A 22,713-nucleotide genomic window follows, 5' to 3' on the forward strand; every position below is an offset into this window, starting at 1 on the left:
GAAAATCCATATTTTTGACTCCCGCTCGAGCGAGGGAAATTGACGCTCGAGCGGGAAAATCGAGCTCCCAGCATCTTGCATTGATTTACAGTCCACTCGAGCGGAGGATTGTACACTGGAGCGGGGGCATGTGTCTTACGCTCGAGCGAGCGTCAAGCGTCCGTCGAGCGGAGATTTCACCTATCCAGTACTTTTACAGTCCGCTCGGGCGGGGGATTTTCCGCTCGAGCGGGTACCTTTGTTGCATGTCCGCTCGAGCGGGGAAACCTGCGCTCAAGCGGGGGTCTGTTTTTTCTGAAAATTCTGAAACTGTTTTCTGAATGCATCTTTGCATCCTCATCCCATCCTAGGCATTCTTAGGCCTAGTTTAAGACATCTTAATAAGGATATAGATGTAGAACACACCGAGGCAAATTAGGGATTAAATTATTATCTTTCCCAACTGTGTAGCTTAGTGTATGTTCAATCTGTAAACTGTGTAGGGTTGGCGACTGGGGACGCGCTCTAGCCTAACTGTAGCCCAGAACTCTGTGAGTAACAACTGTGTAAAGATATGTTCAAAAATGATTATCTTCTGAACAATTGAACTGTACTGTTTCTGAATTGATACTGTTAATAGAATGAATGTATGTCCACTATTCTGAACTATATTATGGCATCCTTAGCAACTACTGTTACTGACTGTTATTGTTACAGAGATCTCTGTCGGTTCCCTTGTTGGAACCACTACTGTTTACTGATTGATGGCCATCATTGACTGTTCGGTCTTTCAAGACCTACTGTTTACTATACTGTTATGCTAATGATATACCACATATGACTGTACTGACTGAACGACTGAAATACTGATTTAATGAACTGTTTTCATTACTGTAAGGACATTCATTCTAAACCTCTTTACGCATTATGTTATTCACTGGACTTTAGCTCACTGTTCATATATATATGTAGGTGTACAGGCACCAGACCGCGGCTAGAAGCGTCGGGGTAAGCTCCAGTTTTGTCAAGCCAACCACTGTGCCTCACTGCGAGGTTCCGAGCCTGTCAAGCTATGGCTTAGGAGTGTTTTAATTTCCCCCGTCTGTCTCTGTAACTGTTTTGTTAACTGTATAGACTGTTACTGTACTGTTTAATAGGGATTAGGTCCCTGATCTGAATGATTATAAATGTTGTGCATACTGTTCTGCACTGTGTATACACATATATATATATATATATATATATGAAAAGTCTTTTTGGCATACAGACTGTAACAACTCATTGGACATTGTTTATTTATTGTATTGGCTTCCGCTAGGCCACTGTACTCTGTTTTACTGTATTACTGTTAAGCAGGCCTTCGGTAATCTCGGATTACTGGCCGGTTACGGTGCTAAACCCATAGGGGCGGGTTTGGGTCGTGACACTCTATGTGCCTCTTCCAACCCGTCTTCACCTTGGAATTGTCTTTACGATGAGCCTCTTCGGAATCCACCAAAGCTTCAGGCCCGAATTCTTCTGAATCTACCGAAGAACAACTCTCTCTCTTTTGTGTAGAATAAACAAACAAACCTTTGATGTATGCTTCTTAAACTATGAGTTGAATACTTAATAAAAAAAAATCAAAGAAAACTAACAAAATATCCCCAGATATAAACCTTAGAATCCAAAAAGAAGATCTGGAGGACTTGTCCAAGTTTTGGGAGAAACCCAACTACTTATAAAAATCAAAGTAATCCTAGTTTTGGAAGAAAACCAATTCCTTATAGAAATCCAAAGTAATCCTGGATTTGAAGAAAATCAATTCTTTATGGAAATCTAAGAATCTGTGTTTGCGCGGTCCGCTCAAGCGTGGAAATTCCCGCTCGAGCGGAGGCTTCAAAATTGTGTGATTCATATAGGCTTCACGCTCGAGCGGAAGTTTCCACGCTCGAGCGTCGAATCACACCATCTAGTACTTTTTCAGGCGAAGCAGAGATGCTGTGAGCTTGCAATCCCCGCTCGAGCGTCACTTGTCCCGCTCGAGCGAGACGACCAAAATTGAAAAATCTGGAAAACTAAATCCTGTTATAACCTCGGTTTTGATCCATGAAAATTGACAAAGGCATGATTCAGGTTGGATTCGCATCTAAACATTCATAGCCTCACTGAAATAAAAGGTACGAAAACAAATACAACTGAAAAGAATTTTGCCAAACGAAATTGCCAAGAATAAAATCGAACCGTTATTTTATACTTTATTAACATAATTAAATACTTTATTTATTTTATGAGCAAGAAATAAAATAAAATTTAACTTTATTGATTCAACCAATGAGGAAGGTGAAAAGTACACGCTGAAAAGTACAAGCGAAAGAACATATGCATTAATAAAGAGAAAAAATGTGGACTGCATCATAGCTAAACTAATCTATATCCTAACTAGATTGGCAAAAATGAGAAGGTAAAATTACCAGTCAAATGGGAGTGGCACGTCCCTGAAATTTGAGTGGATGCACATTCATAAGATTTAGTTCTTCTTTCCTTTCAAATTAAGAGCTTGTTGGGCATGAATTAAAATAACATTTTTTTTTTTTTTGTGTTATATTATTTCTTTATTCTTTTGTATATTTTTTTTATAAAAAATTAAAAAGTATATTAATCTAATATACCCCAAACAACCCCTAAATTGTTTTTAATGTATATATATTTGTCCTCTTCTAAGTTATAATTCTGAAAAAATATTAGGATTCATGAAAAATATTTCAAGAGGATAGTCATGAAAAAATCTCCATCCTTGTATTACACATTGTAACTTATTACATATGTAATTCAAGGATCAAAAATCTTTTTTGATCATCTTTATAAAATCCAAAAAATCCAAACCAAATCCAAAACCAAATCTTGCCAAAGCCAAATCCAAATCTTGCCAAAACCAAATCAAATCTTGCCAAACTTTGGTCATAATGTTAAGTCATTTCATGTTTGACAGAATTTGGGTGGATGTAAATAAATACATAAAGAATTTGATTTAGTTTGTGTATCATGGGGATCTATGAATAAAATAAATATGAGCCCTATTGGTATTTATGGGTAAAATTCCAAGTAAAAATAATAAATGTGCTCACATTGAATTACCCATGTCACTGCTTTTGGATATTAATAAGTGGGTAAACACACTATCTTAAAAATAATAATAATAATAAGTGGGTAAATAAAAACAAAATCTTAAATTTTTATTCATCTTATTGATGCTATTAGAAGGTACAACACTTTTTTTATTAGTGATTGTAGTCCACAACACTGCTGGAAATTGATCTTTTAGTGGCGTTTAAAAAACGCCGCTATAGTTGCTAAAAACGTCGCTAATTGTTTTTGTGACGTTTAGTACCAAACGCCGAAGATGCGGCCGTCGCTGTAACTTTATGACGTTTTAAAAGCGTCGTTACATCAGTATAGGCGGCGTTTTTTAAAACGCCGCTAAATGTGCTGCATAATTATACAATGACGTCACTACACATTTAGCGACGTTTTAAAAACGCCGTGATAGGTCATTTTTATTTTCAAAATGTAACCGTTGGCATTCTATAGTTACTTTTAAAAACACCGTTATAATTTTATTTTTTTAAATAAAAAAATTGTGCTAATTCTGTGATATTTAACTAAAAAAAAAATACTTTTTATAAAGATGAAAAATATACAATATATTGACTAAATTTAGGTAAACATAATACAAGATCAATTCATGCTTCTCAATATGCAAAAATATTTCAATTTCAAGATGAAATAAAGTTAAACTAGTACCTAGTAGTAAGTTGAAAGTTATTACAAAACAGATCAGCACAAAAGATGCAATTCAAACTAATTATATATACAAGTACTATGAAAGCATCTACAAAGAAACAAAAATTCCTGGGTTCTATAAGGAAGATAATGGTCCTCTGTTCACATCTCAGCATTGTTGATACATCTTGTGCTGTCACCTGCCAAACATTCACCAAAATAGGTGTTAACAAGGACAAATTCAAAGCAGTGAATCCCATTACTGCAATCCCTTAAGTTTATAATCCTTCATATTGTGCATGTTAGGTGACATAAGATGAAGATATACAAACATCAACGTAGGAAGTATGTCCAATACAGTATTCATAAGATTAGGAGAATTTATAAAAATCAAAAGTATATTATATACAATGAAGATTGAAATGTATGCATAATTACCTGGAAGCTACCGTCACCAATGGAAGCAATCACTTGCTTATTTTGTGCAGCCTGTGCATATCCAAGAGTCGCACCTACAGCCCAGCCAATTGATCCATATTGCATCTGGAACTCATACCTGCAAACCCCAATTTCATATTATTTTTTGTATCATAAAACATAATAAAACCAAAAAAAAATGCAACATTCTCTCCACAACTTACCCGCATCCCTTAGGCAACTTTAGTTTCTGCCGCTTTGCCAGAGCTCTCAGAAAAAATAAATAAATAAAATTAAAAATAAATAAATAAATAAATTATCACAGGCATATCAATATGCAAACAGAAATCTAGTGTATGTCCAAATATTTAATATTTACCTCCCCTAGTGTGTTCCCTAATGTTGGCTTTTTTTGTATACATCTCTACATTTACATTTACACATACATGTATTCTTGGATCTTTGTCTTGCTTAATACATGATTTTCTAGCATGTGGTAGCAGGGTTGTGTGACAAATATGCTGCTGTCAAGAATACTTATGGCAAAATGGATTAACTCTGTGCTGTATCATAGACCTGTTTGAAGGTACATTATGCTTCAGAAATTATATAACCTTCATATTTGGGAAGAGAAAACCATTTTTGATAATCATTATGTGCCAGAAAACAAATGAACTTCTCAACTTACATATAGTTTTTCGATAACAGCACTTATATTCTAATTAAACTGTGGGTTGTTATGTAAGATGTACTTACATATTCAGGAGAGATGTACTCTTTTGTGCAACTCTTTTGTGCAGGAAGGGTACCAGTTAATTTATTATTCCCAAGAAACCTGGGCATAAAGAAATTAGTTCAAGCAATAAACAGTATATGTTGGAAAGATTCTAAAATAATACAGCACAAGATGTTTATTACAAGTAAGAGAGAGAGCTCAAATTAAACAGCGAATCAGGAATCTATCCAGTTAATTTGTTGAAGCTAAAATCCCTGAAAAATTATACAAACCACGGTCAAGTAAATTCATTATATAATAACGTAAATACATTAAAAGTATTTGCTTCATAGAGTTGGTTGTCTGGTTTTGACCCTATCTTCCGCCATCTGGCTCTGAACTGGCCAAATTTCAAGTTGAAGCATATGGGAGCTGACCTGAAATTAATAGCAATAACTTACAGTTGTAACAATCTTTGATAATCTCCAATATTGGATGGGATAGATCCAGAAATATTGTTATTCCTCAGAATTCTGCAAGACATGAAACCACATGGTTATATTAGTTTTGTACAAGAGCAATTAAGGAGCATGAAAATGAAAAATTAAAACAGAATAGATTTGCCAGCAATAACCATATCGCCTTACAAGAGATTCAAAGACTTCATATCCTTAAGAAACGCCAATGAAGAACTTCCATTAGATAAATCACTTATCCTTCTAGATGAGCATGGGTATGTTATAAAAGAGAAGACTAGCTTTATTGATATGCTAATATGAACAAAAGCTGTTGAAAGAGTTAATGCTCACAAGTCCTCCATCAAGGTTAAGTTGGAAAATGTTGTTGGTATTGAACCTCCAAAGGAGTTTCCCTGAAATCTCCTACAAACAAAAAATAAATAAAAGAAAAAAAAGAAAAAGAAAAAGAAAAGTGAAGTGGATTGCTGAAGAGTGTTATACATCTCAGTTACTACACATTGCTATTTTAAAGTAAGGCTATAATTTGAGTGTGATTGTCAAAATAAAGAGAACACAACATCGAAGATTGCTTACAAGCTTTTAAGCTTTGACCAATTCCCAATGAATTCAGGTATGCTACCAGTGAGTTCATTGTCTGAAGCCCACCTGAGATCCCCAAAATTCTTCCTCAGTAAAATTGATAACAAAAACAATTAATCTGAACACAATTTTTAGTTTCTCAGATATGCAAAAAGGATAGTTCAGAAAGCTCTTATACTGTCTGCAGATTTCGTAGAGCAGCAAACATTGAAGGTATAGCACCACTAACTCCAAAGCTACCAAAGTAACTGTCAAGGTGGATGATGTTCAAGATACAAATGCAAAACTTTTTTGTCCTCAATACCAGATTTAAATTTAAATTTTGTTCGTTGATGGTAAATCACGAGGTGACAACTCATGAGATGGGTTGCAAGCAATCAGCTAATCAGTAGAAAGGTACATGATACATATAACAGATCTTTATATCTAGTGACTATGACATTTCTTAAAAAAAAGGATCGTTCTTACTGCTTAGTATGCCCAGAATGTGTTTTGGAATTATTATGTGATGTGGACTAGCATAGCTCATTAAATAGCCAGATGGATGAAATGTTTATTTCAGACTAGACTGGATGACACTGTTTTATAGATCATGATAATTACGAGTCTGGTGCACCTTACCTGTGCGATACAACAGGGGCATTAGAATAGTTCTGTATTCTATGTGTGGGCCTGTTTTATTATTTTAACAATTCTTTATGGGCTAGCATTGGTTGGTTGGCTTAGTTTGTCTCTGCTCTCACTCACAAACAAGTTGCAGTCTTCCTTTGGACTTACCAATGTAAGATTAGAGAAGAGAGTAGAAGACTTCCCTATGCTTCCGCAGGAATTCTCTTCTAATTAAAGTCAACAGAAAGGACTGTCTTGACGAGGGAAGAAATGAAAAGTCAAGGGAAAAGTATTTGGTTAGCTTTCTCATCTAAGTAGTGAGCAAACTAGGGATATCTTCAATATACAGCTCAATTGCAGTAACACAAGAATTCTTTGCTACTAGAATCTAGTACACACTAGTATGAAAGTGGCATTCTTGCACCATTTCCCAATTCTAAGAGAAGCAGCATTTTTCTGGATAACAAAATCAAATAGTGAGCAAATGTCTCAGCACTTACAGTTATTTGTACCAAAGGCCCTGGAAAAGTAGCAAGTCAACAACATCAAAATAATTCAAATAAGGTAACATTTGAATGGTATGCACAAAAGAGGAATGTCTTTCAGTTATTTGTGAATGTTCCAAAAATCCCTGGAAAGAACCCCACTGATTCAACAAAATACAAAGTCCAAGCATCTGTTCTAGAATGAGAATAAATTCACTCAAGTTCTAGATATCCATTGCATAAGTCTTCCAAAGTTTGATTGGCTGTGTAGGCAGATTAGAAATCAACTAAATAATGCAAGCCAAATTTAACCTATGAAGAACTAATAACAAATGAAGAAGATGAAACTCACTGCTCGTTTTGGCAGACCAACAGCCCAAATGACAAGACAATAGACCGCACCAACTAGGAGATGTATAACTGAGACAAAGCTGCAAAATGGGAAAAATGATCTTTTAATTATCACAACGTTTGAGAGCTGCAAAGAGAGCTTAATAACACAATCTAACTTCACTATTTATAAGGGGCCCTAATTCATTCAGTAAGCAAAATTGGAAATCCAATAGAATGAAAACTGATTTTGTAAACGTCTGAAGACAAAGATGGTAAATGCAGCTGTTTTAAGTCAGGTTTGTCAATTTCAATAATTGAAATTAGTGATATGCTGTAAGTGTAATGTTACTAACATAAAACTCTAAAATTGCATGTCATACCAAATGAAAAAAAGAATAGAAGAGAGAGAGAGAGAGAGAGAGAGAGAGAGAGAGAGAAGAGAAACAGATATAAAACAAGAGTTTCACAATTATGATGTAAATTAATGAGAATTTGATCTCTGCATTGTAAGCATAAGGTTTGAAAAAAAATAAAAAGGAAAGTTTAGCATCTTAATAGGTCAATTACACAACAAAGTTGAGTAGCAAAGCACATTGGTTTTATCAAAAGGTGGAAATAAACACCAAAATGTTTATGAAAACCCTCAAACTGAGGCCAAGAATTTCAATTAGCAAAGTGCACGTTATGCGTCCACTATTGCAGAGATATAAAATGGATTAAAAAATGATAAGCATGTACAATGCAATGTTTGCAAGTTTGTGCCATTCAACTCAACAAAATCTTGGTCCCAATTGTTTTAAATCAGGATAATTTAAAACTGGTGTATTTTCATGAATGGACAACCAATTCAAAACTGGTGTATTTAGGATAATTCAATTTTCAGTATTTATAATTAGTTGTCCATACTGAAAATATTTTTAGTATTATTTTCATGAATGGACAACCAATTTTCAGTATTTAGGATAATTTTCAGTATTCAACCAATTCATGAATGGACCACCAATTCAAGTATTTTCAGTATTAAAATAATTCCATTATACTGATATTTAGGATAATAGTATAATGCCTGCTGAAAATACTTGACTGGATAATTTAAAACTGAAAATACTTGACAATAAAACATGTTTGTTTTTATATAATTCATAACTAATCTTCATTCATTAAGCAAAATTACAGGGCAAACTTACACATTTTAGCTAACGAGAGTCAATATTGATTAAATATGAAAAAAAAATCAAGTTATAAAAATTCATCCTACCTGTTCTGTAACTTTGCTCTTGAAAGGCCTATATAAAGCTGAGACCATCTTACAAGATTCATATAAAGCTGAGACCATCTTACCTCTCTTTCTGTAAAAGTCAAAGAAATATATATAAAGAGAAGAACTTGAAATCATGTGTGAGAAGAGGGAAGGTAATTGAAAAGAACGCACATGAGAGAAACAGAGAGTGAGTTCCCAGCTTGTGAGATATCTCCCCTAAAAAGGACACAATACCTCAAAGATGGGCTCTATGGCAAGGTATGAATTTGGGTCTTGGAATGCATCCTTAAATCTCGGTCCTGCTCAATAGTCATAACAAAATTCAGTTTAAAATCAAGGGATCTATAAATGTAGAGCTGCAGCAGGCTGTGCTATCTACATGACGCATACCAAGAACAATAGGACTATCTTTCGACCATGGAAAACTAAATATATTTTCCATTCTATTTCCCTTTTGTAGTGTTGGAACTCTCCCTGCAAAACAATACATAGCACAATTAAGCCACTAGTTATTAAGCGGAAGGCATTTGTTTCAAATGAGGACCACTGTGGACCAAAAAGGAGGAGGAAAAAAAATGTAATCGAGACCTCCCATATTCAGTTATGTGAATGGACGTAGTAACTTTCTTCTAAAGTTTTTATACACTGAATTGTTGAATACATTGAGAATAATGACAATATAAAGTTTTATGAGACAAAATAACTATAAGTGAATAAGTGAATGCATGCGACAAATTGATTAGCATTAAACATGATTACTACTTTACTAACTCATTTTCTTGATATCCAGCAGAAACACTAGATAGACAACGAATGACTATGTTTAACAGTTCCCATCGTGACAAAACATCATATTTAAGTACTAAAAAAAAGTAAAAGCAAAAATTATTCAAATAAGAATAGCAATTAAGAAGCATCAGACCTCCCATATTCATCAACAAGCATGCCTTCCATATCTCTAATTGGATCATCTACAGCACGCTCAGCTCGAGACGGACGTGGAAGGAAAAATCCAGCAGATGCATCGTCATTTGAAACTCCAATGTCATCCATATATTGGCGAAGAAGAGACTCAGGTAAGATTTTCCTCTCAAGCCATAATCGCAAAACCTATGGGATACAATTAATTCAATTTATCAGGTAAGATTTTCATTGGTATGAAGTGTTACAATTTCCTTGAGACACTGAGGGTGATTTTCACAAGCAGCAACTCCAGGAGAAGCAGCAGCTCCTAAAAGGCGAGGCAGTGCTGCTTGAACTGTAGGAATGTATCAATCGTATCAACACAACAGTTTCAGCCATCAAAACCATGGGTGGGTCTATGACCCAAAACCCAAAAATTCCTCCTTACAACAAGACAATCAATATCACACAATTAACAAAACCCACTAACTTCCCCCCCCCCCCAAAAAAAAAAAGAAGGGTATGTGCAATTCAAGTTAAAGTATTACAACAAGCTTGTATTGTGATGTTTTCAAACTATAGCCTATATGTTGATCAAATGGTAGACTCATGTTATATTGTACACACAACAGCAGATTTCTGGGAGGGATTTGTGCAAATTAAAGTGAACAAATTTAAGCTTCTAGAATTCTCATTTCAATAAAACCATTTGGCCCAACTAGAATTGTCATTTCAATGCTATAACACAGGTCCTTATAGGCAAACTAATTGCAAAAAAGAAGCAACAATTCTCACCAGTGATCAGCTACTCCAGGAAATGCACAAGCAAGATACCTAAGAATTGCAGGACTGCAAAGCATATCAAATGCATAAGATAGTCAATATAAGCTTAAAAGCAGAATGTATAATTTAGAACCTTAAAAGAACAAAAAGATTGAAGAGCATCATCCCAAAAATTTGTAGATGCAGCAGTGACCAACAGTCTACAATTCATATATGAAAAAGAAACTAACACTAGGGGAATGTGCATAACAGTGCCTTTAATACCTAGAGTCCAAGTACTACGAAAACTACGCAAAGAACACTTGAACTAACTAGAAGCCATGGAGGGATAAGCAAACTAAACTTTGCATTTTGAACCAGATACATATCTTATGGCTTTGTAAGATATGAAACTCCTAGAATTTCATCATTCAATTACAGGAATGACACAGAAACAAGGGCCAACTATCTAGGAATGACATCAAATTTGCTAAAAACAACATATTAAGGAAGAATGACAAAGCAAGCAAAAGAAGAAATTGAACAGGTTTCCAAGCAAATAAATACCAAATTGAGAAATTGAGAGAGACGGGAAGGAAGGGCTTGAGAGAGAGAGAGAGAGAGAGAGAAATCGATACCTCGCTGGAGCTTCGAAATCGCTCTGAGATGAAATCACTGAGACCGATCTGAATCTCTGAATCTCAAAGATGAAGAGAGATCTAGAGAGAGAGACACCGCTCTGGAGCTTCGAAATCAAAATCGCTCTGAAAGATGACACCGTTCTGGAGCAACATCGTGAGAATGATAAGGGTTTAGAGAGCGTTGAGAGAGAGGCGAGATTTGAAGGTGTGAGGATTCAATATAAGGGTTTACAAAGGCTTTAACAAATATTCTGAGATTCAAAATAAGCTTCGAAATTGAGAACGAATCACCCAAACATAGATTTCGTAATCGAAATCGAAATCGAAATCGAGAGAGAGAGAACTTCGATTAGGGCTACAGCGAGAGATGAAGGAGAGCGAGAGAGTGAACGAGAGGGTGAGAGACTGAGAGATTAGGGCTATTATATTTGATATTCACCCGCTCGCCGAGGGAGAGATATAGGACATTCGAAGGCGTTTTTAAACGCCTTTGGTTAATGAAACGGTGCTGTTTTGATTTAAACAAAAAGCGACGTTTAAAAAACGTCGTTAAATATTATAAAATGTGGCGTTTAATAAAACGCCGTTAAATAAACGTCGTTAAAAGTTATATTTCCTGTAGTGCAAGTATATATTAAAATTTGTTTTGATTATTTAGTTATCATTTTTGTCCACATTTGTTTTATTGATTATTTTTTTAATTATAGTTATCTATTTATTTAAAATAATTTTTGTTTTTTATCTATGCAACTTTTGAGGCTAAAAATTATTATGATTTTTTTTTTTTAATTTGTTAGCAGGAGGCACCTATTAGCTAACAATATATACAGAGAGAGAGAAAACTAACTAATTTTATTAGTTTTATAAAATCAATAAATCATGTGACGTTAAATTTGTAATTTTTCATAACTTTGTATACAACTCATAAATTTATAAATGATTTTTTTTATTCATGAGAGCTAAACTTACAAAAAATACATGAAAATATTACGTATCTTATTTATAAATAATGTATTATACTATCTCGAGTATAACAGGGGTCACATGCTACTTATTATTTTGATAAGAAATGAATGAAAGAAGGGAAGGGCAGGAGGGCAAGTGAACATGGTTAACTGGACCAGGCTTGTTTACATATGAAGCCCAATCCCAAGCCCAATTTCGATACAATTTTCTATGTGGGTCAGTCCTATTTTCAAGGGTTATTACTCAACAGGTCTTTAATAGAGACTTTTTTACCTATAAGTCCGGAACATTTTTATTTATTCCGTTTTTGCCCTCGTGTTTTATACTCAGATCTGGAGTTTTAAAAAAAAAAAAAAAAGCCCTCTCTACACCTCTCTCTCAGCAACACCATAGATGGTCCGATCAAAGAAGAAGATCTGCCAACATCGCCGCCGCATTCAAGGAGAATGTTCACTATGAAGTCTAGATCTACAACCTCTATACTCCACCATCGCCAAGCTATACATGGATGATTTTCGATGAGTTTACGGTTGTGCTCGGTCGAGCTATGCAGGGATGGTGAGATCGTCCATCCTAAGATTGCGCAACCTGGATGGTGGAGTGGTGAAGGACAACAGACGGCAGCGGCGATGGCAATTCAAATCTGAGATTGATAAGAGAGAAAGAGAAAAGATTGAAAGCTTGTTTTCTCTATATCAATGTATGTCATTTTCTGATGAATGTTCCCAGATTCACGTCACATTTGTGAATGGATTTGGAGTAGCGGAGGCTGGTATTGATGGTGGTGGGATTTTCAAAGATTTCATGGAGAACATTACTCAGGCGGCTTTCGATGTCCAGTATGGATTATTTAAGGTTGTAATTTGTATAGTATTGTTGAGAATTATTCAATCTACTCTCTCTTTCTCTCTCTCATATGTCTATGGTAAAGAAAAATGATCCATATGCGTATTAATGAAGAATGTGATAAATCTATTTAAATCAGTGATAAATCTGTTTAAACTAGTGATAAATTAATGATAAATTTGTTTAAACCAGTGATAAATTTGTCATGCTGAGTCCAAGGATAAAAATGAAAAACAATGTTTGATTTTTTTTTGTAGGACTTGTTGTGTAACAAGACCAGTCCATAGGACCGGCCCATAACTCTCCCATTTTCTATTACTTTGACAGTGACTTTTAAATCGATTTAGGGTTCATTTGGGAAGTGAGTTGGCTTTTTAATTTTTTAATTTTTTTGGCTATTTCAACCTAAGGTTAAAAAACCTCGTTTGAGAAGGACTTTTAGTTTTTTTAACTTTTTTTGACTTTTTTGTGAGAAAAAAATTTGTAATAATTATGAATTTAATGTGATATTTTATTTTTTTGTGACTAAAAAATTTATTTTATTTTTTATAATTATTTTAGTCAAAAAAAACCCAACCTTTAACTTCCCAAGGAAGTCTTAATGGGTTAATGCGTCGGGATCCTTTGAAGTACTTCTCTAAGTAGTTTCAAACGGCATTGTAACAGTGTCGTGTTTATTGGAGGAAAAAAAAAGGGGAAAAAAAAATAGAATGAGCCTCCGTTTGGGAAGTGGGTTGGCTTTTTGGCTTTTTGGCTTTTTTGGCTATTTTAGCCTGGGCTTAAAAGCTTGGTTTGGGAAGGGCTTTTTGGCTTTTTGGCTTTTTTGAGTTTTTTTGTGAGAGAAAAATGTAATGATTATGGGTTGGATGTGATGTTTTGTTTGTTATGGCTAAAATAGCCTATTTTGTTTTTTGTGGCTAAAATAGCCAAAAAAGCCTCCAACCCACCTTCCCAAACGGTGCATCATGAATAAACAGAACACTTTATCATCTTTGAGATAAAATCCATCTTACATGATTGTAATATAGCCTTATACCACTCTATCATCTCCGTCTTTCAAAAATATGCACATGTTGGTAATGTGATTTTGGTAATTAACTCCGTTAATAAAAAAATATTAAAAAGACTATTATGCCCTCATCAATTTAACCTTATCTCCGATGTCTTCTTCTATAAACAAAAACAAAAATACAATAAAATGTTGTAGCTGGTATGCTAGTAGCGTTATGCTTTCCCATATCCTTGCTCTGTACAATGTTTTGTTGATTCCATAAAATGTTGTTTTCATTATTGAAGCGGCTAATCCTTCTCGACTAGTAAAATATTGTCCGTTTTGGAGTTAGGCGAAAACTAGCAGCTAACTCCTCACCGTTTTAATAGTCTAAAAGAGTTAATCCACTTATGTAGTAGAGTTGTGATCTCTCACAAAGCGATGTAGGATAGTGTACCCACAAAGACTATTTTCTCTAAGGACAATTCTTAAATATGCAAGTACATACCATACTTACTTCCGTAAGTTCTTACAAATTTACGTAAATTGTGATTTTTTAAATTTTTATGAATTAACTTATGTATGCTTATGAAAACTAACGCAATTTTGTGAAAAGACCATATGCAAGTGCATATAGTATGCACCTTGCACACCCAAACACTTCTCTTTTTCTAATGTATCTTTACATTATCTGCAATAATTCCGATCTCTTTTAATTTTATTAAAAAGAAAGTCAGTATAATTATTAACTCTAATCTCTTTTAATCTTATTTAAAAAAAAAATCAGTGCAATTTTATTAAAAGTGTGAAATTTTATTATCTATTCAAACAAGCTTTTATAAAACAAAAACAAAAAGAAAAATTAGAACTAATCTGTCCTTACAAAGGCGAATCCAAGCCACATAATTTGAATCGGCCCAAATCAACTTACGGATTCCACAAATTTTTGAACATCCCTAACATACATTAAACATATACCAAAATTCATAAAAATATGCATTTCAACTATAATTTAAACCACCAAGGATTCTAGAGTTTTTTTTTTTTAAAGTTTTCTAAAGTGGTGTGTTGTATGGGTAAGATTTAATGCTAAAAAATTAATGTGACTTGTCATTAAATCTCAACTATTCAACACACCACTCTATAAAACTTTAGAAAAAAAAACTCAGAGGATCATGCTCAATTTAAACCTTCTTGTAAAATGTAGAATCTAATCCAATCTCTGTTCCTTTACCATTGTTGGGTTAGGTAAGCCGCCATGTGGGGGTGTGGGCCACCAAAATTGATTACGCCACTTTTATATATCTAGGCAAAAGCAAAAAGAAGGGATAAAAAAATTGCATTCACACAGTCATCAAAGTAATAGGATTGGTATATTTACAGTGTGTTCACATAGCTAAGTGTTGGTGCATTATCTATTTCAATATTATTTTAGTATCAATTCATGAGATTAATTTCATATAGCTAAGTGTTGGTGCATTATCTATTTCAATATAATTTTAATATTAGTTCATGTGATTAATTTCATTATTTTTGTTTTTACATATTGTGCCATGTATACCTTAATAATGGAGACCCAAATGGGTTTTAGAGTCGGATAAAAAGTTTTGCTAATGCAAAAACCCAAATGGGCTCAGCAGTGCAGTTATAGGGGAAAAAAAAGAGGTTTTGCTCTGTTATTTTGAAGAAAAAAAAAGTGAGTTGGATTTTAAGATGAACTCTATTCTTCTTTTTGAAATTCTAAATTTATGGACAACCAATTGATGGATGTCACATCAACCCATCGGTAAGTCCGCCAGAAGCCTCTCTTGTTCGAGTCCGGATCCTCTAATGGTGGGAACAGAGCTGTGTGCATATATCGTTTGGGCGGGAAATTAGAAATTACATTTTCAAATTTTTTTTTTTTTTTTATTAGAGCCGTTGGATCTGTTTCCACAGATCGTGGCCGTTGCCAGCAGGAAATGAAGGACTCTCCTCAAGGAGAGGATCCGGACTCCTCTTGTTCCTCCCTCTCTGGGTATGTTGGCGGTTTTATCTAGATTTGATATATTTTTTCATGAAAATATTCATGAAAAATTTATGATTTTTAGATTATTTTGATTAATTAGTGGTGTTTTATTTTAAGTGTAATTTAAGGGTTATAAAGTTTTTATGATTATTTTCATGAAATTTTTTTTATGATACCTAGCATTACTAATATTTTTTCTATCAGGGTTTAATGGGTTCGTCAGAAATTGGATTTGTTTCACGCTCAGGATTGTATTGGGTTTTTATTGCTTGGATACATTTTGTGATTAGGGTTTTACTGATTTTTATCTATTCAGGTTAATTTTGTGATTTGCAGAAGGTGAAACCTCCTTTGTCTTTCACGATTGTAGAAGAGGCACTTGCACAGCAATTGCTCTGTTTTTAAGAGTATTTTCCACCACTTTCTTTTTCATTTAATTTAGTCCAAAATTTGAGTAAAATTTTGAAGTGATATGATAACTCTTTCACTAAATTTTTATTAAAATATTTTTAAAAAATTTCTCTCCTTTCATCAAGTTTGATGAAAAAAATTCATCTCTAATACTTTTTAAATTATTATCAAATTGTAATTTAATTAAGGATTTGTTGAAAAATTATTTTTCTCTTGATTTGATGAAAGAATTGAAGATGATTTTTGAATGCTTTCCCATCAAATTTAAATTTGGGAAGATGATGGCTGTACAGAGAGGCGTTGGGAGAAAGAGAAGGGGGGAAATGATGTTAATATCCAAGAAATGGATCGTGTTGTTACTCTGATCTAACAAAAGCAATACACATGGATGCATATCCTGCAGAACATGTAAGGATCATAAAACAAGATATAGAACAAGTCCCGAACATTTAAGGAGCAGATATAAATTTTAAAAACCCTGCATTATACACATACATACAACTTAACAACGGAGCAAAGGTTTGTCTATCAATGGCAGAAGTCAAGAATCCAGGTTGTATGACTATGAGAATACAATATCATCAAAAAGAATAAACCCATTATACAATAAATTCATCTGATACTACCATGTTATCAGTCAATACCCATGGGGCTAGTTCATCATTGACAACCTATAAACCAGAAACTGGTAATTTTCTATCGGTAACCTCTATGACTGCCCCCTCATTATTCTTATGGTCAGTGCCCTCGTTATTCTTATGGTCAGTGCCAAGCCGACGCTGAGATCAGGTTCCTGTCTTTCCACCCCAACAGCATAGCTCCATCCTTCTCCACCAGGGTATAATGTTCAGAGTAACATCTCAGCAAGCTCTTTATCACAGAGTTGACATAAGAGCTCAGAGAGTATTGCCGAAACCCTGCCATTGTGAACCTGGACTTCCACTTTCCAAATAGCTCGTGGCGTTCCACTCTCTCCTTGCCCTCACAGGCAATGATGTTCACAATATCCCTAGCCAAACAGTGCTGCTCCACGTTAATACGCTCTTTCCTGTCCCTCGGCAGGGTCACATCTATAGACTCAAACATCGCAGAATAGTAGTCAAGGGTTTCGATGAATCTAGCAAAAAAAGGAGCTGTGTTTGTGTTCGATTCTTGCTCCACCAAAGTGATGACCTTGGGGGAAAGTGACTTCACCATCCTGAGAAGCCCGTCTCTGGGATTGTTCACGTCAACACTTTCATCGGGGGTGTGGTGGAGCTGAAGAGGGAAATTCACAGCCAGTGCCTCCCCAGGCCTTACGTTAAGCATATCCCTTGTAACATCTGGACCAAATACTGGCACAGCATGAAACTCAACTGGGATATTGAATTTCTCGGAAATTGCTGCTAAGCGTTTCCTTACTGCTTCCAAACTGTCTCCACGAGCATATTTAGAAACTGGGTCATCGATCCCTGTAATCCGCACGTGAGGGGGGCCACTAGGTCTTGCGGCGAGTGCTTGTAAGAGAGTCAACCACTGGGTCCCCTGAGCTATTTGGAAGTCTATGATGTGGATGCGGTCCTCATTCCTGCACGCCTCAGCAATTGCCCCATTTGCGGCCATATAACCAAACTTCAAGTAAGGGCAGATTTCATAAAGGATTTGCATATATGAAAGTAATTCATTTCCTTCTGGCTCCTTGCACCTGAGAGTCCGGCATATGTTGGTGCCTGATGCCTCTTTCCTTGCTACCAACCCTTCTACCATATAAGCACCAAGACGCTGGATTGGCTCTCCACTAATTGACACAGCACTCCGAGCCTTTTCAATCAAATTCTCAAAATCATCTTTTTTATTTTCAGAGAGAGCTTTAGCACATGCAATGAGCAACTGTTTCAGATTGCCCGATGGTATGTTCTGCAAAGGAGCTTCTTCCATTACTTTGTGACGCTTCTCAGTATGAAATCCATCGCCTGGCTTACCATACCTTGAAGTGTGGGATGGCTGAGATTGGATCATATGTGAGCCCTGGGATTCCTGGTTCCATGCCATAGAACTCTGTCCCGATGTTTGTGGCCGCTTATTGTCCCCAAGAGAAGGATTTGGTGTTGTTACTTCCTCCTCATCATCAGGCCCCATAAGAGCAGTCTCTAATTCTTGCAGTGTGTATTTTATGTTTTGGCCACTATTTGCATCCTGTAAATTTGAAGTTCCGCCAAAACAAGACAGTAGACTGTCTTGACGGCAGTCCAGAGGAGGGCTTACCTGTTGTAAGTAACTGCTAGTTTCAAATGATGAGTTATAGGAAGGGCTGGCCCCTGAAAGATTCTCTGTGGAGCTGTGCTGCTCCTGACTGTCACTCAATGTGGTAAGGGTCTCAAAGTCAAAGTAAGTGGAGAAAGGAGAGTTAGGCGAGTTATGTAAACCAAATTTCAAGGACTCGAGCAGCCTAGCAGGTATTGATGGAACTGTGGGATGAGAAGAGTAGGATAATTCTGCACCAGTCACTCCGTATCCAAAAATCTGGCGCGAATCCATGCTAAAAAGTTCTCATCAGCTGTTCGATACAATAATAATTCAAAAATTGCAATTACTGATTCGGGAAGGATTTGCTGTGGTCGCTCAGTCGAGACAAGTACTGGCAGCTAGCTCTACAATCTTCTGCTTAGAAATTGAACTTGTTGGTCTTTAAATAGCAAGCTCAACCTGCAAAAATGATCACTTATTATGTCACTATAATTCTCAATTCGATGTGGCAGTTACCTTTTCTTCCAAGTCTATGAGAGAATCAAGGCAATCGAAGTTTCATTTAAAGTTCATGAAAATAAAATTAAAAAAAATACCGAACTGTTGCGAACTGAACTACAGAAGAAATCCATTAATTTCTCAATACTGCGAACAAGATTACTTAATACCCTATTAAGCATATTATAATCATAGACTGTTCAATTTTTGGCACAAGGAAGAAACTAAAATCATCACCCAACTTCACATGGCCTTTTGGTTCATATGGCTCTTTGGCTCAATTAATCAAGTTTTTTTAATCAAATTTTTTGAAATGAGAGAAGAATAAATTCGTCACTTCATATCATCCCCTTCACCTCCTCTTTCAGTAACCAAAAATAAGGATGAGGATAAAAGTATGCAAGATTTTTTATTAGGAAGAGAAGAACAAAAGAAAAATTAAGCCCAAAAAATGGGGAGACATTAGAAAGTAGAGAAATCAAAACCTTAATAATAATTACCAGGAAAAAAGCTATATGTATTTGATCAACGGGTAAATCACAACAACATTCAATTGCGAAAAAATCAAAAGGTATTCTTCATTTTCTCTGGTTGCAGTATTGATTTAACAAAATTCCTTTTTGTATCATGATGCAAGAATACCCAAGAGCATGTCTAAACCCAAAAAAGGAGATACAGATCGATTCAAACTTACCACATTTCAAACCAAATCATTCAACCAAAACACATAAAAAAATGAAACCAAAGGCCAAAGCAACCATCTAATTCTCATAAGACCCTGTTTTTTTTTTTTTTTTTGGTTGCAGAGAAAATGTAGAAATAGAAGGGAAACCAAGATACTGAAAAAAGCTTGTAATATTCATTGTCTGGAACCCAAGAGATAAAAACAGGTATCTATTCAACTTAGCCCAATTCAACTCTTTGACTAGCTTGAGGTGGGAGGGGTTGTATTTTCTATAGAAGTAAATGAGAAAAGAAGCACGAGAATTCAAAGGTTTGAATTTTAGCTTCACTTTTCCACAAATTTCTCAGCAACCAAACAAGGTATAACAAAAAAGAAGACTTTACCATCAAAACCCTAACACTCCAATCACAAATTCAGTTATAGAGAGATTGAAGAAGCTCCGATATGTACCTGAAATTCAATGAAAACGAAACTGGAAGTTTGAATCAGGAGAGCCTTCAACGATTTATATTTGGTGTGTTTGGGTATCACAGAGATTTACGAAGAACGAGTAGCTTTGCTTCGAAGATATATATATATATATATATATAGATACGGAGGAGGATAGTTACGGAATGAGTCTAGTGTATAGGGAAAATTATACGGGTGATAGACGGAAGCGATGAGGATGGATATTTAACGAGTATTTGTGCCGACGAGGACGCGTTCCACTACGGAGAACATTCTTGAGCCTTTCAATTCAACTTTGAATTTGCGCTGACTCATATCACATGTGAGACCGAGATACAGCGCGTAAACGATCGTGCTTCGTCTTCTGAGTTGCGGCCTCAGCTAGGGCAGTAACTAACACACTAGAAAAATTAGAAAAAAAAGAAAAAGAGAGAGAGATTGAAATCTAAATTAAGAGTTTTAATTGGTGTGTGAATTTTATATGATGTGATTTTTTAATTTTGATTTTTTTTGTTTACATTATTAGTGTTATTTTAGAGTTCTCAAATTAAAAAAATGTATCATTTCTGAAAAATTATTAAGAGTTGGTTTGATTTAATTTTAGAATTATAATTTGAGTGTAAAATTATGTTTTGAGTTTTGAATTTTGAATCATGATTTGAAAAGAGAAAATTTATTTAATTATGAGTTTTGAAAATAATTTTAAAATGATTTGTATTTTTTTTTAATTGATTGATGTATAGAATGTGAGAGAAGAAAGAAGAGATGAGAAAGAAAAAAAAATTGATTGATTGATTAATAATAATAATAATAATAATAATAATAATAAAGATAAGATAAAAGTTTTAAAAATAATTTTAAATTGTATTTTAAAAATATATTTAATTAACTTATTTTATCTAAATTATAATTTAAAAACAAAGTTAAGTTCTAAAAAATAAACCAAACTCTACTTGAGTGTTTCTTAAATAGGGACTTGGTGGGCGGCATGAGTATGGGAGATTTATTACAAGTTTGTTTTGATAATTTGGATGGTTTATTATTTATTTTTATAAAAGTTAAATGATAAATGTGTTTTTCAAATAAATTATTTATGTTTGGATAATAGATACAATAAATTAAAAACCTTATGAAAATTGGATTGATTTTAAAAAAAAAATTGCAATTAATATATACGAAGAATTCAACAAAATAAATAATTTGAATTATTAAAAATAAGACTCATAATGAACAACACCATTCAATAATGAAAAAGTGCGTAAAACATATATTAAAGTATATTGAAATGTGTAAAACTATTTTGGGATATATAAAAATTATATTGAGATTATAGATTTTTTAAATTTTTTTATGGTGTTTATTGACAACTCTTAAAACTATCATTAACCAAACACATAAATAAATATTGGGCCTCAATTACGTATGCTAGTGAGATAATTAATAATAACAATAAATAATAAATAATTTAATATCATAATATGTATATTACTTAAGTGATAATTATGTTCATAATCAAACCTAAGGTCTTATCTTGGGTTCAAAATTTGCTTATGTAGTGTATAATAATTTTTTTTATTTTAATATATATAAAGTTGCCACATAATATGAAGAGAATAAAGTTTCATTAAATCAATTTAGACGTTTTCTAAATAATAGTATAGATTTGTGGGACTGTGTAAAATACCGCCCAATCCGCTAAAACCGCACCGATCTGCATCTATCCTAACCGCTCTAACCGCTAATCGTAGTTTAAACTTAAAAATTTATAATCCGCTAACCAAACCCCTCCGCTCCGCTATAGTTAATACATATATATTTTTTAACCTCCAATGAAATATCAATGTAAAAATGAGTGTGAGAGAGATTTAAAATATGAAATTTATTACAAATTAGTGGCTATATATATAAAATATATTATATAAAATTACTTTGTGTTATATATCTAAAAAATATTATAGAAATTAGTGTTATATATTATGCAAATGTATGATAATTAGTTAGAATATTCTTCAATCTGTCAATCCGCCAAAAATCGCCCAAACCGCAATTTGTCAATCCACTAATCTGTCAATCCACCATTCGATTTTTAAATTTACTCTCAAACCGTCCGAACCGCGCCGCGCACACCCTTATAGATATGTGACAATTACTCGGGTTTTAATATTATGGGCAAATTACATATACCCCTTGAGGTTTGGCTAAATTACAGATATCCCCTGAGGTTTCGAAAATTACATCCCGCCCCCTGAGGTTTGTATTTTCATAACAATTTGCCCCCTGAAGTTTAAATTTCATAACAAATTCCCCCCTAATTTGTTATGCAAATATAGCATCCAGGGGGGAATTTGTAATTTCTCAAACCTCAGGGGTATTTATAATTTAGCCAAACCTCAAGGGGTATATGTAATTTGCCCTAATATTAATTAAAAATTGTTACTTACATACATTATACAGATGTATCAAATGCATACACACTATAAATGTAAATTATCAAATTATTTTAATTCCATTTAAATTTTTTATTTCAACTCTATTTATTTATAGTTGTATTTTAAAATTATTTAAAATTGCACATGACACAATTATTAATACACATTAAAAAAATAATTTTTTATAATCTAATGGTAAATACTGTAAATTTTGAAAAATGAGTGGAAACACTAATTAGTGCTACCACTAAAGATACAAAGTTTTTGTGTCTTTTTTT

General features: G+C 34.1%; 1 protein-coding gene, 1 long non-coding RNA gene and 1 other non-coding gene across 5 annotated transcripts; all 3 read right to left on the minus strand.

Moving 5' to 3' along the window:
* Positions 1 to 5,017: 5,017 nt before the first annotated feature.
* On the minus strand, positions 5,018 to 6,455 carry LOC145797369 (uncharacterized). 3 transcript variants are annotated; one of them, XR_014338833.1, is made up of 3 exons: positions 5,926 to 6,455; positions 5,335 to 5,754; positions 5,018 to 5,148 (listed from the first exon to the last, which is right to left on the minus strand). It is a non-coding gene; the product is annotated as an uncharacterized LOC145797369 (long non-coding RNA). The 3 variants fall into 3 exon arrangements; XR_014338834.1 differs by lacking the exon at positions 5,018 to 5,148 and having other exon boundaries at positions 5,334 to 5,406; positions 5,521 to 5,754; XR_014338832.1 differs by lacking the exon at positions 5,018 to 5,148 and having other exon boundaries at positions 5,334 to 5,754.
* Positions 6,456 to 8,616: 2,161 nt separating this feature from the next.
* LOC114322932 (uncharacterized) lies at positions 8,617 to 11,372 on the minus strand. Its single transcript, XR_014338835.1, has 6 exons — positions 10,923 to 11,372; positions 10,318 to 10,371; positions 9,542 to 9,729; positions 9,010 to 9,093; positions 8,854 to 8,918; positions 8,617 to 8,707 (listed from the first exon to the last, which is right to left on the minus strand). It is a non-coding gene; the product is annotated as an uncharacterized LOC114322932 (transcript).
* A 5,205-nt stretch (positions 11,373 to 16,577) lies between these two features.
* On the minus strand, positions 16,578 to 20,458 carry LOC114322933 (scarecrow-like protein 21). The gene is made up of 2 exons (XM_028270402.2): positions 20,007 to 20,458; positions 16,578 to 18,832 (listed from the first exon to the last, which is right to left on the minus strand). The coding sequence occupies exon 2, from the start codon at positions 18,662 to 18,664 to the stop codon at positions 16,910 to 16,912; it is 1,755 nt and encodes a 584-aa protein (XP_028126203.2). The 5' UTR covers positions 18,665 to 18,832; positions 20,007 to 20,458; the 3' UTR covers positions 16,578 to 16,909.
* Positions 20,459 to 22,713: the final 2,255 nt, after the last annotated feature.

The sequence above is a fragment of the Camellia sinensis genome, chromosome 8 (genome assembly GCF_055761805.1).
Source record: "Camellia sinensis isolate YWXY chromosome 8, ASM5576180v1, whole genome shotgun sequence".
Lineage (NCBI taxonomy): Eukaryota > Viridiplantae > Streptophyta > Magnoliopsida > Ericales > Theaceae > Camellia > Camellia sinensis.